We start from the raw sequence: 18,922 nt of genomic DNA, 5'->3' as shown, positions 1-18,922 counted from the left end.
GTAGAGGGGGTACATGTGCCATCAGCCCAGAGCCAGGCCCCAGGCAGGAGCTTTTAGGATAGATCCCTCAGAGCCCATGGGCTGGCTGCACATGCCTCCGTAGAGAGCAAAGCCACCCCTTCCTGGAGCCACAGGCAGTTCATCACATGCCACAGGTGGGGCCTTCTTTTTTTCTGCCACCCCCAACATTGACGTGAGTCAGCAGACTGCCTGCATGGACAGATCGCAAGAACGGGCCACAGCCACCCAGTGCCGCTACTGTTCCCACCATCTCACACGCAACTGTCAAGCCCTTGTCCCTGAACCCTGTTTTCATATCACCCCTGCAAGGGCCTGCAACACCCCCTCATGCGCACTGACCAGGTTAAGACCGCCAGTGTGCTTCCTTGGCCAGAGCCCCTTGTCCACAGCACTCACACCAGACACATCTCTCCCCAAGCCCGCCATCACCCAGTCTCACAACTGACACTCAAGCGGTAATACCATCTTTTTAATTCCTCTTTTCCCTCTCTAGATGAAGAAGGAAGCCCCACGTGGGACCTCTTCCATCTACATCCCATCTATCACTGCCCACATGGGGCCATCTGTCCACGCTACCAAGACCTGAGCCCCCTCCTGGCCTCCACACCTTCCTCCAGCCACACCCAGCTCATCAGGCCTGGGGGCCCTCACTCCAGCTTCACACCACAAACCAGGTTCAGCAAAGCGTGCTCAAGGCTCCCAACAGTGCCCTGCCCCCCTGCCTGGGTCAGACTGGCTGGCCCTCTTCCCACAGCCCCCAGAAATGGCCCCTCCAGGTCCAGGCAGCGGGGGCTCCCGCCTCGCCCCTGCAGCAGGACTGAGAGTATTCTGAGTGGCCAACAGGAATCCCAGACAAAGGCAGCCCAGGGCAGTGGAGGACAGCTCCAGCAAGCTCAGCCTTCCTGGGCCTCAGAAGATAAACCAGCCTCCTGGGGCAGCAACCGGGACTCAGAAACAGAAGCACACACATTAACACAGGTCCTCGGTGAGCTTTCAAGAAATTGCCATAGCTATTATCATGACCATTAATAATTATACTCAGAGACAAGGTCCTTTGAAACCCTCGTTAATTCAATCTCCACCAAACTATACCTACCCCCACCCCGCCCACAATATCTCCCCTCCTCCAAAGATAAAACACAGCAGAAACCCTTCGTTGAAAGGCCATCAGCCATAAACACCCACCTGGAACACCCTCCTCCACCCTCAGGAGCACAGAGGCCCACTAGCAGTTCCTGCCCCACCCAAAGAGAGGGCCTTCCCTGTCTGGTAGGGCTGTGGCCCTGACTCGAAAACCCTGGAGGCCTGCTCCCCCTCTGCAAGGCTGCCTCAAAGGGTTTGTCATTCCCACGGAAGCGCCCACGGGCTAGGGAGGCCTCTACTCTGGCACACAGACCCAAGACGACAGGTCTAAGTGCACACAGAGGCCAGCACAGCCTGACGGGGCATCTTCACCACACTCACAGCCTACACGAGCAACAGACAGTGGCGGGGAAGCCAGAGTCAGGCGCCGCTGCTGCCACATCCAGGTCACGAGGGAAGGACTATGGGAGCAGGACCACAGGGCAGAGCCATGGGGACAGGGCCACGAGGGAAGGACTAAGGGAGCAGGACCACAGGGGCAAGACCACGAGGGGAGGACTAAGGGAGCAGGACCACAAGGGCAGGACCACAGGGGCAGGCATGTGATATACCTGTGACACTCCAGCTAAGCCCACAGGGCCCAACAGTACTGGCCAGCCACTAACCTTTCTGCTATAAGGTCTGGCGCCCATGCCAAATCCTAGTCCCCTGGCTTCTCTGAGCTCCTCCCCAGGACCTGTGGCCAGGGGTTTGTCCCAGGTCACATCTGAAGGGCAAGATCCTACTGTGAGCCTCGGCCTGGCCAGCAGCACTCACAGAGGCCCAGCCAGGCTCCAGGTGGAAAGTTGGCTACACTGCCTCCGTTCTGCCTTGCCAGACTGAGAACACAAAGGGCCTGCCTCAAAAAATGCGTCTATAAACCTCTCCAGGAAGCAGTCAGCAGGGCCAGAACGTTCCAGAGTCACCATCTTGCTCCCCTCCAGGAACAGAGCAGGGCTTTGTTTTTTATCATCGCCGTCATCAAATATTTACAGAGGCTGACAGACATCTCAGGCAGGCCAGCCGTGAGCCAAACACCATGCTTCCCAGGACACGGGGAGCTGCAGGTGAGAAGGCGGGGCGGCGAGAGGGCTGGGGTTTCCTGCCAGGCAGCTGCTCTCTCCAACCGGAACAAGCATGCCCACCATGGGTCTGGGTCCTTGCTGTCTGGACACAGAGCCCAGGGCAGGCTGCCTCCACGCTGACCCCACTGCAAGTACAGAAGGGCTCTCCATACTCAGGACTCCCAGGAAGTCAAGACCAAGGGCATGAGTGGGCATCTACGAGAGCCCAGGCAAGCAGGGGGCCTCATGCCGCTGAGGACAAGGAGAGAGCAGCCCCTGACCGCCACCTCCGCCTCTGCGGCCTCCCTCCAATCCGTTACAGTCCAGACTGGAAACCACCCAAGTCTGTCCACAGACTGACAGACTGAGGACACCTACACAGCAGAAAAGAGACTGGCTGTGATTGGTGCAGCCAGGGCTGAGTCCCAGAGGCATACTGACGTGCATGGGCAGCAGACAAAAGGCCGAACATACACTGTGTGATCTACGTGCAGGAAATGTTAGGGCAGGCAGGCGATTCGTAAGATAGCAGCCGGGCAAGGGGCCCTGGGGCCGGGGTTACGGGGAAACGTCTCCTCTGCCAGGTGGGGCTCACAACACACTGACCTGCTCTGTGGGCTCCAGCAGTTTGATTTCCATGAAAATGAATGAATGCCCCTCCATCATTCAGCATTTTGTTTTCCTTTACTTTCAAACAGTATCGTGTATCCCTTTAAAAACTTTCACCGTTTATTTTCATCTGCTGTTGCTTCATTTTATTTCCGATAGTTTTTTAACATGTTTTACCATTTTCCCTAAACTCACCCTGTCCTCTTCCTCTGAAGTATGCCTAGCTGATGTATTCACTTGCCAGTTTCCCTTTTAACCTTTTCACAAACAGCAAACGCAGTCACCTGTGCATAACTCCCCTCCGGCTGAGCTGGGCCTGCAGCCACAACAACCAGACCCCAGCCAGGGCAGACCACCCAAGGGCCATAGAAACCCACACTAGCTCTGTAGGTACCCCAGGGGTACTGTCCAAGGGATGTTAACCTCAAACTTGCAAAGACAACTAAGCAAGATGGGCAGAGGCAAGGCAAGCCCTCCTGAGGCTGGGCCCCAAACCCCAGGAGTCAGCATAGGTAGGGAAGGTGGGTCCACTGGCCAAGAATCCCACTCACAGTCAGGGTCGCCAATGCCTGGGGACACCCCTGCCATCCCTGGAACCAGCCCCCTCTGAGGGGCTCCAAATCACTCACAGCAGCACACCGGTGCTGACAGAGGAGCCTCAGTGCTCACCATCACCCCACGGGAAAACTAGGACCCAACCGAGACATCAGGAGCCCGCCACCCTCCCCGCACAACAGAGCTGCTGTCCCTCTCCGTGAAATGGAAATAACACCCCCCTGATTACCTTCTTCCCACATGGCAGCACCAGGGTCCAGACCACTCAGCACCCACACAAGGTCCACAGTTCAGGGCCCATGTCCTCAACCCAGGGTCCTCATCCAGAAACCTCAAAGGCAGAACCACTCCAACCAGATGCCCCTAAGAAGCTTGCCAAAAGACAGACAGCCACCACTGAGGGCAGCTTTTGTCCCCCTAGGAGCCCAACAGTCCAGGTGACCAAGTCAAGACTTACGCTGGCAGGGGTTGGGGGAACACAACCAACCATCCCCCAGCAAACGTTAGAGCAGATCACTCTCATATGTCACAGGTCCAGTGCACAGCCAGGGAGAGGCGGGGTGCTACCTGTGTCCCCAGGGCCCGAGACAATGCAGACATCTAGACTGTTCCACAGGGTCCCCTAGAACCAGCTCACCCTGCCTGCGGCTGCGGCCATCAAGACCTAGACCTTTGGGAATCTGCTTCCAACTGGAAACACAGGATGGTCCCAAAGACCTGAGAGGATGGGGGGTGTGGGAGGCTTTCAACAGTGGCAGAGGACCCTCGCATTGCTGCTAACCAAATGACCCTGCAGTCCCCTTAAGTCAATTCTATTGCCACAAAACACTTCAGGATGATAGAGTATTTCTAAAATGTAAGGACACATGGGCCCTCACCACACCCAGGAATATACCTGGGGACTACACCACTGCCCTCCCTGTCCCCGGTCCTTGCTCCTTCACCCTTCAGGCTTACAACACTTCTTCCAAAAAAGCCGAATTTATTCTCCCACTTGAAACTTTTAATTAAAGAGAAGAAATGCCTCAGAACCTGTTGGGGCAGGTGTCAGGGGATTGCTGATCTTCCTGGCTTGAGACACAGCCCAACAGCCAGCTCCTTGTGGGGTGCCCCAGAGACCGCAGCAGCACCAGGGCAGAGACGCTGCATCCCCCACGGTGCAGGGGCAGGCACCCTGGCAGGTCTGGCCCCAATCTGGAGATGAGAGGGGCATGCCAAACCCTGGGCCCAGCTGTGCGCAGGGCAGGGGGTGAGACCACCCTGAACTTACCCCCGAGGGAAGAGGGAGGCTGGCAGACCCACTCATCCCTGTGGTGGGCTCTCACCAAAACTTAAGGAGGTAGAAACTGCAGGCATGCAGTGTCTCACCATCACCACACACATCAGTACAAACGCTACAATTATGACTTTGCAAAATACCCAAGAACATAAAAAGAGAGACAAAAAGGGCACGTACCAAAGTGAAAACTGCTATGTCAGAGGAAAGACATTTGAGGCAGTTTTTCCTTTTTTAGGTTTCCGCATGGTCATGTCCATCACCCTCCCAGAAATTAGGTAGCGGGAAATGTTCCCCTAAAAGCTCACAGTGGCCTCCCCATCCACTGTCCACAACCCCCTCCATCCTCACAAGCCCGACACGCTGGAGGGGCCCAGCGCCAGCACGCTGTGGGGGAGGACCGTTCTAGACGACAACTAGCATAGCAACCAGATGCAGTGCATGATTCTTGGCTGTATCCTGGATTCAAACAGGAAAACTATTAGGAAGGCACAGTCCACATCAGACGTGTGGCTGACAGCATCCGAGTTAGACCTGAGTGGGACACTGAGCTGTGGTTTTGCAGGAAAATATCCTCACTCCTATAGTAGACACGTGCTGAAGTGTTCAGGGCAAGCTGTATATGGGCCAAAATAAAACACATGCAGAGGTACAGAGACAAAGCTAACATGCCAAAATGTTAACAGCTGATAACTTCAACTCTTCTGTCCAAGGTTTTCAAAATAAAACGTTTGTGGGGAAATGTAAAGCTCAGAGAAAAAGGAAAGAGGGCATGTAGAGAGCTCCCAGGTCACAGGATCCCAGCCACAGACTCTTGGAAGTGAGAGGTGGGAGAAGTATAGCATAGCAGCCCCTGGAGGCACCTAAAAGAAGTAGAGTATGTGGGCTGTTCTGTCCAGAAGACAGGTCCAGGTGGAGGAGGGCCTCATCAAACATGAGCACCAGTCAGATCCTGGGAGGATAAGGTAACCAAGACAGACACAGGAAGGCACCCCTCTGCACTTGCCCACTGCCTGCCACACCTTTCTACCAACAAAACCCACTGTGCCCCACCCTAGGAAACAAATCACAACCCATCTACACCATCAAGCCTTTCCCAGATGCCCTCACAACTAAGGGAGACCACACTATCTCACTGTAAACCAGAAAAACCAAAGAAGCTTACTGGCAAATATTTCCCTTTATGGATTAAAATATGGACATCTTACCTAACTGCCACCTAACCACCTACTTGCTTCCTGTCTTCAAATATGGTTGTGATACCTGGAACCATGGCAGCTTTTCTGCCACCATGAGACAATGAGACAGGGGACAAATTCAACAAGGCTGAGGAAAGTACCCTATTGACACTGTTGAGTCTCTAAAGTCCTGGACTGGCCATCCCCAGATTTCAGATTCAGGGAATTATCAAAGGTCTGCCCTGCTTAGCCACACTTGGCTTACAGCTAAGACTTTTCCCAGTTTATCCACTTCTGAGAAAGCACAGAGAGAGTCAGGAAAGCAGGAGGCCTGGGAGTTGGGGGTGGACATAAGAAGGAGGACAGGTCCTGCTTCTGGCCTGAGACAGGTAGAAACTCTCAAGGGCAAGGCCAGCTTTCCATGTTTAGATCCAAGTGCTGCCAACAGCACCAGCAGTGAGTGAGATGGGAACTCCCATGGTGTTTGAAAGGAAGCCAAGACATGCCACAGGAATATATGTACCTTGACCAACAGTCAGCCAACAGGATGCCCCCCAAAGCCCATCCTGGTCCCACAAGATGTTCAAAGAGCTAAAGAAAAGGTGGAAGGGATACAAGGCCTCCCATGCCCCATTGAGAGCCTCACAACACAGTGAGTATTTTAAAGGCTCTGAGAAGTCCCACAACAGCAATTCATGCTTGACCCAGCATTCCCCACGCCTATTTAGTCATACCTCCCTTTCCACAGCAACCCTCTGAACACACGTGCTGTGCTATACTGAGCTGCTCGGTCGTGTCCGACTCTTTGCAACCCCATGGACTGTAACCTGCCAGACTCCTCTATCCAAGAATACTGGAGTGAGTTGCCACACCCTCCTCCAGGGGATCTTCCCAACCCAGGGATCGAACCCAGGTCTCCCGCATTGCAGGCGGATTCTTTATCATCTGAGCCACCAGGGAATGTCAAGAATACTGAAGAGTGTAGCTATCCCTTCTCCAGAGGATTTTCCCAACCCAAGAATCGAAGCAGGGTCTCCTGCATTGCAGGTGGATTCTTTACCAGCTGAGCTACCAGGGAAGCCCCTGAACACACATGGAAAATGACAATCCAGGGGAGAGGCCTGAGGTATGCCACCAGCTGCTGCCCCTTAGTGTGAGCTTAGAGTGCCACCTCCCCTGAGTCTCCTTCTCATCAGTGGAAACAGAGTCCCAAGACTTCTCAAAGGTTCCAAGGACCTAATAAACTCACATACGGGTCTACACATCCATTTCAAGTTCTCCCCACACCACAGCTTCCTCCCTACCCTTGTGCCCACATCCTGCTCATGGCCAGCCGATAGTCAGGCCTGAACCTCACTGCCAAGGAGCAACCCCCCCACCTGCCAAAGCCAAGTGAGGACAGCTCTGTGCAAACCACCAGAATAGGGGGGCACCAGGCCTCATCTGGCACCTCCTCTGCCTGTGTGCCTGGGCAGGGTTCATGCCATGCCATCTTTAATTCCTGAAGCCACCAAAAAGACCCCACTCCTGAGCACCGGGGGAATATCCCAGCTCAGGAGCTGGCCATCCCTGGTCCCTAGGGAGGTGGGGCATGAGGGGGTCCACTGTCTAGACCCTCCTGATTTGTGCATAAAGACCACTCCAGGAGCACAGAAGCTCCTGGAAGCAGATGCTTAGGGAGCCCACAATTCAAGAACACCTTGCCATGGTTAGGGACACTCTGCCCAGGCTGCACTCTGCTCCCTACCTTCAGAGCACAGCTGAGCAGGGCTTTCTGGAAAACCCCTCCAAGAGGACCAGAACAGGAAGCACAAAGACAGGAATGGACCCTAAACCACAGACTCTCCTTGCAAACCAATACATAGGATTAACAAACACTCAGAAACATAAAGATCAACTTTAAAAGCAATGACACCTAGAGACTATAATGGTATTTATAAAAGCCATATATGGTGAAATAAGAACTTGAAGGTAATATGCAAAAATAAGTAATTATAATCACTTAATTATGAGTTTTTTCATTTCTGCAAACTTCTTTAATGTAGCTGTTATACTGCTTTGTTTTGTTTTTAATTAATAAACTATTTTTTTTAAGACATTCTCAGCTTATAGAAAGACTGAGCAGAAAACAAGAGTTCCCCTATATGCCCTCATACCTGCACAGTATTGTCTATCATTAACACCTTGCTTTGGTGTGGTACTTTGTTATAAGTGATGTGTCAATGTTGATAAATTATTATTAACTAAAGTCCATATTTTATATTTCAGTTCTCTCTTGGTGTTGCACGTTCTCTGGGTCTGGACAAATTTATGACATGTATCCATCATTATGGACTTCCCTGATGGCTCAGGCGGTAAGGAATCTGCCTGCAACACAGGAGACCTGCATAAAGCTTTGCCTTATCCAAAAAGCCATGTAATTGGAATTATATAGTATGCAGACTTTTCAAATTGACATCTTTCACTTACTAATATGCATTTAAGATTCATACATATCGATTTGAGAGAATAGCATTGAAACATGTATATTAGCATATGTGAAATAGATCACCAGTCCAAGTTTGATGTATGAAGCAGGACACTCAAAGCCGGTGCACTGGGACAACCCAGAGGGTTGGGATTGGGAGGGAGGTGGAAGGGGGTTCAGGATGGAGGACACATGTACATCGGTGGCTGAGTCATGTCAATGTATGGCAAAAACCATCACAATGTTGTAAAGTAATTAGCCTCCAATTAAAATAAGTTAAAAAAAAAGATTCCCCCGTATCTTTACATTGTTTGATGGTTCCTTTCTTTTTAGCACTGAATAATATTCCACTATCTGGGTGTACTATAATTTATCTGTTCAACTACTGAAAGCTATCCTGGTTGCTTCCAAGTTTTGGCAATTATGAACAAAGCTGCTACAAACATCTGCATGCTGGTTTTTATGCAGACGTAAGTTTTCAACTTATCTGGGTAAATATGAAGGAGCATGGTTGCTGAATTGTATGGTAAGAGTATATGGCAGTACTCTTTTGCATTCCCACCAGCAATAAATGAGTGTTCCACCTGCTCCACATCCTTGTTAGCATTTGATGATGCCGTGCATGCGTGTGCTAAGACACTGAAGTCTACGGACTGTAGCCCACCAGGCTCCTCTGTCCATGGGATTCTCCAGGCAAGAATACTTGAGTGGGCTGCCATGCCCTCCTCCAGGCGATCTTCTCAACCCAGGGATCGAACCCGTCTCTTGCATCTCCTGCACTGGAAGGCAGGTTCTTTACCACTACTGCCACTCAGTGATGCCATGTTCTGGATTTTGGCCTTTCTAATAGTTGTTTAGTGGTATCTCATTTTAATTTGCATTTCTCCCAGTGAAATATGATGTATCTGTTCAATGGTTAGTATACCTCCTTTGATGAGATGTTTGTTAAGGTCTTTATCCTACTTTTTCCTTCAGGAGCTTCCCTCTGTTCTAGAAGCCAAGGTCAGAAACAAGAAGACTGTGCGTCTGTGTTCACCTTCCCTGACTCATAAAAAACATAGTTGACCCATTTTTTAATCTGGTTGTCTGATATCTTATTGTTAAGTCTTAAGAGTTAAGAGACCCAGTATTCTGGGGCTTCCCTGGTGGCTGAGACGGTGAAGAATCTGCCTGCAATGCAAGACTCCCTGGTTCCGGGTAACAGCCCTTTATCAGATATGCATTTGGCAAAGATTTCCTCCTAGTCTGCGTTTTGTTTTCTCATTCACTTACAGGCCTTTGCAGAGCAGAAGTTTTTCATTTTAATGAAGTTGAACTTAAAAAGTTTTTCCTTCACAGATCATATCTTTGGTGCTGTATCTAAAAAGTAATTGTCAAACTCAGTGTCACCTGTTTTCTTCTATGTGATCCTCCAGGAGATTTATAGTTCTGTGTTTTAGATTTAAGTCTATGAGCCATTGTGAGTGAACTTTTTTGAAAGGTATAGAGTCTGAGTACAGATTCCTTTTTTTGCATGTGGATGTCCAGTTGTTCCAGCACTGTTTGTTGTAATGACCCATTTTCCTCCATTGTGTTGCCTTTGCTCCTTTGTCAAAGGTCAGGTCATATATTTATTTGCATTTCTTTCTGGGTTCTCTATTCTGTTTCAATGATCTATTTCTCTATACCACACTGCCTCTTTTATTCAATTCTTTTTTAAAAACTTTAACATTTACCTAGAGAATGCTGACATAAATTGAAGGCAGTGATCAAGTATTCCAGAAAATCTTAGAATTTAAGTCAGGAGCAGATCTGGATTTGAAAACTATTTGAAGGATGAAAACCCACAGCTGACTCAGGCTGCCAACCTCAGACAGACTGGGCTTCGGCATCCTCACCAAGGGAGCCTCTCCACCCAAAACACAGCTCCTGCATTGTCTGTGCCCAGAAGCAGATCCTAATCTGCTTCTGGGAGAGTGCAGCTGCTTCGTTCACACCCTTTCCTTATCTGCAGCTCAGATGATAAGGCGGCAGCAGCCAGGTGTTCAGGCAGAGGCACAGGCCCTCCAGCCTCGGGCAGGCCTCCCTGCTCCTCCAGATACAGCTTGCTCTCCACCTCAAGCTCAGCTTCTTAAAACTATTTAGACCAACACGCGTGGGTCCAAAGGTAACTCAGATGGCAAAGCATCTGCCTGCAATGCGGGAGACCTGGGTTCGAACCCTGGGTCGGGAACATCCCCTGGAGAAGGAAATGGCAACCCACTCCAGTATTCTTGCCTGGAAAATCCCATGGACCGAGGAGCCTGGTAGGCTACAGTCCATGACGTTGCAAAGAGTCAGACACGACTGAGGGACTTCACATGGGGTGAGAAGAGTGCCTGCTCTACGTTCAGTGCTGAATGTACTTCTCCACACTCCCCATAACCCTGTGAGGGTTGGCTAGCACTATTTTCATTGTACAAAGAGGCAGGTGCCCTCTCTATGGGCTCTCTGCTGGGAAGCTGTGGGGCTGGGACCCAAATGCAGCAGGGTACCTTGCTCCCAGAGTGGGTTCACACAGTGTGCCCTGCCTTCCGACCACCTCAGGCAGATGCCAGCACCAATCTCACTGTTCAGCCAAGGCAGACCACAAAGGAGATCCAAGCCCATGGCCCAAACTCCTGCAGGACTGGGTCAAGTTCTCCTGCTTCAAAATGGTGACCTGGAGCTCTGTGGTGTCACCTCCGGCATCATCCAGCTCCAACCCAAGCCAACAACCCCAGGAGATGCCTACAGCCAGGCAGAGGGCTACTAGAGTCAGCCATTCTGAAAGGTGAGTGGCAGGCACCCAACAAGGCCAGCCAGCCCAGGGCCGCAGGACAGTCTCTCCACAGACTCACTCTCTTGCCTCCTGCATTCTTCTCGCAAACACCCCCTCCTCCGAGAGAACTTGGCTCTCCCATCAAGATGCTCCTGTTCCCTGTAGTATCCCAGGGCTGGAACCAGCTCATGTGCTCAAAAAACGCCAGCTGAACCAATAAACCACACCACCCTGCACTGCTGAGCCCAGACACAAGACCCAGCATTGGGAACCTTCTTGAACATCCACTCTCTACCCTCCTCTCAGCAATTCTTTCTCTTGCCACCATCCTATTCCGGCTAACGTAACAGTCCACCAGCAAAGCTTCACCCACCTCAGACTTACACCCCAGCTACCACCTGAAATGGCACAGGGGGCGGAGAAATGCCCACTACCCCTCCACTCAAGTTAGACAGTCTGAGGATCCTCCCTCTGGGCTCCAAGTCAGTGGGCAATTCAGGCCTGAAACGCTCAGCCTGGTATATGCCAGAGCCCTGAGAACACCTTGGGACACACATACTTAGCCAGAGAAGCAGCTTCTTCCAACGGGGAATGAGCCACAATGCCCAATGTGCCCACAGTGGTGACCCACAGTTCAGGCTGCTTGTCCATCACTGCTGACCACACTCTGACCACACCCCCAACAAAGCCTGGGGACAGGGGAGGCCCCTCTGGGTTCTGGACGTGAACACTTCAGCACTGGTGGGCCCCTCCCCAGTGCATTCCACAGGCTTCTCAGGCAACTGGCACCCACCTTTCTCACCAACCAGACGAGAACTGTGGTCAAGGTGGCACATGGAACGTCATTTGAGAAAGCAAATTCAGTGCCAACACCCAGCTGCTTTCAAATTACACCTCTCGCAACAAAACTAAGCTCTTAAAAGATTTCTTTTTTAATAAAAATAAAAAAGTACAGTGACTGCCAATCAAATTGAGCTGAGCCCTTTCTAAGCACCCCTAGTGGCTCAGACAGTAAAGAATCCGCCTGCAATTAAGGAGACCTGGATTCAATCCCTGGCCTGGGAAGATCACTTGGAGAAGGGCATGGCTTCCCAGTATTTTTGCCTGGAGAACCCCCATGGACAGAGGAGCCCTACAGTCCATGGGGTCACAAGGTGTCGGACACAACTGAGGGACTAAGCACAGCACCCAAGCATCCTACTACAGCAAGCAAGCACCATCTCCTCTGCACATCCCCTTGACTCCCCATGTCAGCCGGATCCGGCTGCTTGTGGCTCCTCTGAAAGCAGATGAGGCAGCACCTGAGTCTGCTTTGGAGGCCACAGGGAACACCTCTCAATCCCAGGCCTGAGGTTGTCCAGCACAGCAGGACACGTGCCTGGTCTGTCCATGAAAGATGACGGTACGCTTGTATGATCAGAGTATGAGTTCAGCACCCAGTACAGCCATGGGAGAGGTTCCAGGCCACACCAACGGCAGGAAGACCTGGTCACCCTTTGAGGACAGTAAGGGGACCAGCATGCTCAAATGGCTGCACCCGACAGACCCCTAGAAGCATTATCCACATCCAGGGCACGGGGAGGCGAATGGGACAGAGGTCTGGCTGGAGTGGGTGGGTTGGGAACACGAGTCCTCCACGGCCACAGGAAGGAGATGGCAGTAGGTCCTGCGGTCCTCACGACTCCCAGGCCTGGAGTCCAGGCCATCACCAGCCCATGGGGGTGAAGTCACCTCTGGGCAGTACCAACCAGCAGGACAGCTTCATGATGACACCTGAGGGACCCAGGCACCCGTCCCTGGCTGATGGGGACTCAGGCCCTATGGTATCTCTTTAGGGCTCCCATGGCCCTCAAAGCCCCTTCAAGTACTCCAGAAAGGTCAAGAGCTGACACCTCCATGAGGCAAAATGTCTCCCGCACTGGCGCAGGCCAGGAACAAGAGCAGGAAACATGAGCTCCAGGTGGAATCCCCTGGAGGCAGCGCCCAGCCCTGTAACAGCAGCTTTCTGTGGGGAGGAGGAAGCACACGGCACCTGAGACCTGTCTCCCTGGATGCAGGGGCCTGCTGCCGGGAGGGGCAGTACTGACCAAGGGGGCTGAAAACCAAGGTTCCTTCCAAGTTCTCGAGAAAGAGGCTTAAGCAGGTGGTCCAAAGGCCATCTCCCACGAGGCTTCTGGACACTGGCCGGGATCTGGGGTGGCTGCATTTTCTCTGCTCCAAGGCCCCGCCCAAGGTTCGGCGGCATCAGCAGGTGAAACAGGGTGCCTGGGTCCCTTGGGACCATGTCAGTGATCCACATCTATCCTTCCACGGCAACCCAGAGTCAACCAGAAGCCCCAGCTATCCCATGCACTGTCTGATAGGATGGGGTCTGAGAGGGGCCAGAGCTGGCCACACAGACGTGGGAAACGTGAGTTAAAGTCAGCGGTTCTAGGTCCCTGTTGCTACTGTAACATGTCCTGGTACCAGAAATACACGTTCATTGAAAATAAAACAGAAGGGGAGGTAACACTTTAAAATGGCTTCCCCCTCAAAATCTGTATCAGTTCTGAATGTCTGGAGAATTCGGGAGGTAAAAACATATCGTTGCGCTTCACTGTGACGTGAACACGTATTGCTCTTTCCGCAAAGCTCTTTCAGAACTAAATTCTAGGAGGAAACTGGAAGTCATGGGGATCTTACATCCTCCAAGCCAGACTTATTAGGTCCAAAAATGCAGCCTTTCCTTCCCTCGGTAGGGAACCCTGGAAAAATCGAAAGGTGACACTGTCTCAGTTCTGGGGGAGGCAGGCAGGTGCCAACATCTCCCACGACCCCAAGGTTGAGAGGAGGAAGCAGACTTTTGAGGGTTGATTTCCAGGGCATTCCAAAGCTGCCTGCTGAGGAGCCTGTGGGGACTGGGGAAGGGAAGGTTGGAGAGCAGGAGGAATCCTGCAAAGCACCCCGAACTGAAGGCAATGCTCCCGGCAACCCACCCTCCCCGGAGCCCTAATGCCGGGGAATTCTGGGTGCTGGGTGGAAGATGAACGTCTCCACCCTGTGCACTCGGAAACCCCTTCCCCACACACAAAGCCAGCAGGTCACTTGTCACCCTCCCCGATGCTTGGTGATCTAAGAGGACTGACTCGGCACCTTGCCCTCCACCCTTCTCTCCTCTCCTAAGGACGGCTGGTGGCCTCTTCCCACAACGCTGCCATCCTTTCTATCATCTGGATCCTCACAGGTGACCTTGGTGGGCGCTCAACAACCAAACGAAACAGCAGCCTCCTGTTTAGTAAAGAGGAGAGTACACACAGCAGACGCCTGGCTGCTGCCCTAAGCTGAGTCCCAGCCCCATTTGGTGTAAAACCCTCTCAGACCCGCCCAGCAGAAAGCAGCTGAACCCAAATGCTGCACCATCAGCCCTCTTTTTAGCGGAGATACAGGAACAGTTTTCTGGCTGGCATGGGGCCCCCAGTAATTACTGTAGAAGAAGCAAAACCAGACAGAGTAGAAGCCAAATCTCCCACCTTCCCACTCCCACCAAGAGGACAGGAGGAAAGGCCCCCTGGATAGCTACACTCTGGTGCTGCTCTGCTCAGGGACCCAGAGGCAGAACAGCTTGCCTTGCCTTAAAGGGAATGGGAATTAACAACCTCCTCCAAGGGTCACATGAGCCTGCAGCGCCTCAACGAGATCAGCTGGGCTTTGCTGCTGAGGTCTAACTCAGCTCCTGCCTGCTGCAGCACCCCACTCCTGTCCTCTACTCTGCAGAGGCATTCCGTGGCAGAGCACCAGTGGGTGCCTGGAGTACCACACGAGGCCACTTGGCAAGCGTAAGAAGGGAGGGAGGGAGGGAAGGCACATGACCGCACTCTAGAATCAGGAGTCCTTTTTCCTCTCCCATCTTCCCTTTCCGGGTCCCCTCTCTCCTGTGTGTTCACACACAGCAGTGATACCCAGCCCACGACTGTGCCATCCCGGCACACCATCCCAAGGGCCCCAGATCACAGACCACTGAGGCCAGCCCTCAGCAGGGCCCAGAACCTGCAGCCATGAGGGATAGGGTCTCAAGAGACCACCACTGGCTTCACCATGAAAAATCTGTATTTCCACAGAAGAACCAAGGAGCTGTGGGGAAGGGTAGGCTCCAGAGCTCTTTGTGTCAGGAGAAAGGCTGAAGACAGGTGGACACTGGACACATTAGCCAGCTCCACATATACATATACACACATATACACACACACACACACACACACACACACACACACAGGCCACCCTGCAGGGGCCCAGAGGACAAAGCAACCAAATCCCATTTCTGAGCCAAAAAGGAAAGCTGCCTGCAGTGTGGCAGGCAGCCTGCGTCAGGACTGGCAGGCCCAGCTATTATAACTTTACAGGGTGCTGAGGTAGGCTTACACCCGCATGGCCAGCTCTCGCATAGGCCAGCCCAGTGCCTGACAGCTGTTCCCCCAAACAAGGGAGGGCCCATAAACACCCACTGTGACAGGCGCTGCCCCAGCTTCCAGGACTGGCCCAGGGCAGCTTGAGTTACCATTTATATAATCTTCTAGGGCTGGGGCTGACACAGCCAACAGGAGGGCAAGGTTATGAAAAATGCATGTCCAGAGCCTTTATATCCACAAAAACAAAACAAAACAAAACAAAACCCCACCTGCATTTTGCATGACTTGACTTTAGGACTTCTCACACATCCACATCGTGAACTAACTAGTGACAACACCTCCAAGTTTTGTCCCCCAGGCCTCACTGTAGACAGACTCCAGGTCAAAGGAAGCCCCTCAGATATCCCCAACTAGGCCTCTACACTCTGCAAGATACAGGAAGCTGTTCATTTATGAGCAGCTGAGAGTCCCCCAAACCACCCTGTGACCACTTGGACACAGGGCTCTGAAGCCCCCACACCCACTGTCTGTGTCAGTACAGCCCAGAAGAGCAGCACTAACACACACTGGAAGACACACCCTCCAAGTGCCCACTCTTCATCACGGGCTCACATCGTGCCACAGTCACACACCGCACACTGGGAGGTCCGACCTCCATCACCCAAACCACCACACAGACCGCCAGCACAACCAACCACCCATACAGAGAGTGACAGACAGACGGCCGCCGCCAGGGTTGGCTTAAGCCAGGCATGGCGCCATGCCGGAACTGCACTCACCCACCACCCACCTGCGGCCAGCGCATCCCTCACCTGCAGCTCGCACCAGGCTACCTCCACCCAGGTCTCCGTATCCAGCCCCTTATAGACCGTCTTGAAAGAGCCGCGGCCAAGCTCAATATCAAACTTGAGGAACCGGCCATCCAGGGAGGTGGCCACAGCCTTCAGGTCGTCCTCGTCGTCTTCCTCCGCCTCGGGCTCCTCCCGGCGTGCGCGCCCGAGCTCCGGCCTGGCCTCGGGAGCCCCCGTGTCCTCCTTCCTCGTGACCGCTGTCTCCTCACGGGGACCGCCGTCGGGGGCGGGCACGGGAGCGGGCGCGGGGTCCGGGCCGGGTTCCTGCGCTCCCGCCGGCTCCAGGCCGGGGTCGGCAAGGTTGCTCGGCGGCGCAGCAGGCGCGGCGGGCGCCGGGGCGGCCGGGCGACCTCGGGCGCGCTCGGCGATGAGGCGGCGCGTCTTGCATAGCAGCAGCACCCTGCGCTGCAGCGGCTGCGGGGGCTGCGCGCCCGGCGCCTCGGCAGCCTCCAGGCCCGGCGGCTCCTCCTGATCAGACTCCACCACGCTGCGCCGCAGGAAGCGCTGGGGCCCCGGCCGCGCCGCCCGCACCCGCGGCACTGCCGCGGGCTCCGCCATGCCCGCGGGCCCCGCACCGCGCCCGGCCTCCATCAGTGCGCCCGGGGCGTTTCGGCGGCCGCCATCGTCGTCCATCTCTGCGGGCAAGGACACACAGGGCCGTGTGAGTGCTGGCCTCGCCGCACCTGCCCGGGCCGCGGGATGAAACAGCACCGCCCCGGAGTCCGCACCCTGCCCTCCCTGGCCGCGGAGGGAGACCGGCCGAGCTGTCCGTGGGGAGTGGCTGCAGACCCGACCCGGAGGCCGGGTTGGGTGGGAGGGGGCCGTGCCCTGCTCAGGCCTGGGCCGCGGAGGAGCCCTGCAGGGCTGTCTCACGGGGGACCGGGGAAGGCTGCAGAGGGGACCAGGAGGCCGAGGAGAGCACACCTGTGCCCTGCCCAACCGCGGGGAAAGGGGCCTATTGGGATGTCCCTGGGAGGTGGAGATAGTGAAGACCGGACCGGGAGGCCGGGGCTGGGGGAGTGGGGGCGCCGTGCCCTGCTCAACCCTGGGCCGGGGAGGGGCGAAGGAGATTGGGGAAGAAGGAGGTACTGGCCAGGCGGCGGCTCCACAAAGGACGCGGCCCGGGGCGCAGGAGGGGCGCGCGGGGAGGGGGCTGCGGCGACGCGGCGCGCACACAAAGGCAGCGGGCGGGGGGCTCTGCACTCACAGGGCGAACGGGCGCCGTCCATGCCCGCGGCCCGGCAGCAGGGTCGAGCGAGGCCGCTCTCAGGGCCGTGATCCGCGCTCGGTCTGGGTAGCTTTCAGGGCCCGGGTCCGCGCTCCAGGCCCGGGTCACCCTCGGCACCAGGGCGCGACGCTACTCCCTCTGGCCGGCCGGCGCCGGGGCCGCGCTCCCGCGTGCTGCTCCGGCTCCGCGCGGCTGCGCTCCGGCACGGGATCCGACCCGGCGCGCGAGGAGGGCGGGGCATTCGGCTGCCCGCCCCCGGCCGGCGCGGCGGGGCGGGGCCTGGCACGCCCACCTGTCCTCGGGCGCGCGCGGCCACCTGCAGGCCAGCCCCCGGGGCCGCGCGGGCCCGCTGCAGCCCTCTTGTTCCCCCTCCAGGGGGCACTGCTGGCCTCTGAGGATCTTAGGAATGTCCCACCGGACTGCTGGCCGCGAGTGGTGTGTTATACCCCCTGCAGAAATGGCTTGACCATCCTAGTTTGTCCCCCTTTTGGAAAGGCTGCCGATTTCATCAAGATTCAATCAGTCCAGGAAGACATCCTAAATTACAAGCCTATCGTTTTCAAGCCTGTCCATGACGGACGAGCCTAGGCCTATCAACGGATGAAGCTAAGCATGTTCCAGACAGACACATGCAAGTCAGTCTGGCTTCCTCCGTTCTCCCTAGGACATGCTGGTGGCATGCGGGCATCATGCCTGCCCGGTGATGGAGGAGATGACAGGCAATTCATGTCATCGCTGGCAGACCACTGCCCACCCACACCTGGCAGATGTACATAATATGGCAGCAAGTATCCCCATACATCGAAGGGGCAACCTAAATGCTGGGGGATCGAAGAAAACCTGTCCCTGACCGAGTGCTCTGAGCTTGCTTTCTGTGCCCTTAAGGGTACTTTTGGGCAGCCCTGCTTGCCTGACTCTCGTTGACAGGGAGCTCACTCTCTCTGCTGACCCATGACCCATGAGTACACAGCTAAGCAGCTAGTGGACATGTTGCAGTTTGCTCATCCATGAGATTAACATAATGGTTAGTCACAGCTGGTATTCAACAAATGCTTACAGAATGGGAGGAGTGGAGACAAGGCCTACCCTCTGCCTCTGCTCCAACCAGTTCCCAGCACAGCCCACTGATAGGACGGTCAGGGTCTGGCCTTGCCCCCAGGGAGCCCAGTCAAGATGCACTGAGACGACCCAGAGGGATGGCACGGGGAGGGAGGAAGAAGGAGGGTTCAGGATGGGGAACACATGTATACCTGTGGTGGATTCATGTTGATGTATGGCAAAACCAATACAATATTGTAAAGTAGTTAACTTCCAATTAAAATAAATAAATTTATATTTTTAAAAAAAGAGGTACTTTTGAGGGTGGGCCTGCCTTTAAGTGGGCTCA

At 54.4% G+C, this 18,922-nt stretch overlaps 1 protein-coding gene across 1 annotated transcript in view; it reads right to left on the bottom strand.

Annotated features, from left to right (window-relative positions):
- WNK2 (WNK lysine deficient protein kinase 2) overlaps window positions 1-17,685 on the bottom strand; it is a 147,834-nt gene extending 130,149 nt beyond the window's left edge. Inside the window, exons 1-2 of the mRNA XM_052645256.1 lie at window positions 17,515-17,685; window positions 16,269-16,942 (exon numbers count right to left, since the gene is read on the bottom strand). Of these exons, the coding sequence (XP_052501216.1) occupies window positions 16,269-16,940 (672 nt within the window). The 5' untranslated portion in view covers window positions 16,941-16,942; window positions 17,515-17,685. The remainder of the gene's footprint in view (window positions 1-16,268; window positions 16,943-17,514) is intronic.
- Between the last annotated feature and the right edge of the window lie 1,237 nt (window positions 17,686-18,922).

Source organism: Budorcas taxicolor, chromosome 8, assembly GCF_023091745.1.
Source record: "Budorcas taxicolor isolate Tak-1 chromosome 8, Takin1.1, whole genome shotgun sequence".
Taxonomy (NCBI): Eukaryota; Metazoa; Chordata; class Mammalia; order Artiodactyla; family Bovidae; genus Budorcas; species Budorcas taxicolor.
Note: the sequence above shows the minus strand (reverse complement) of the source record. Positions and strands in the feature narration are given on the sequence as shown.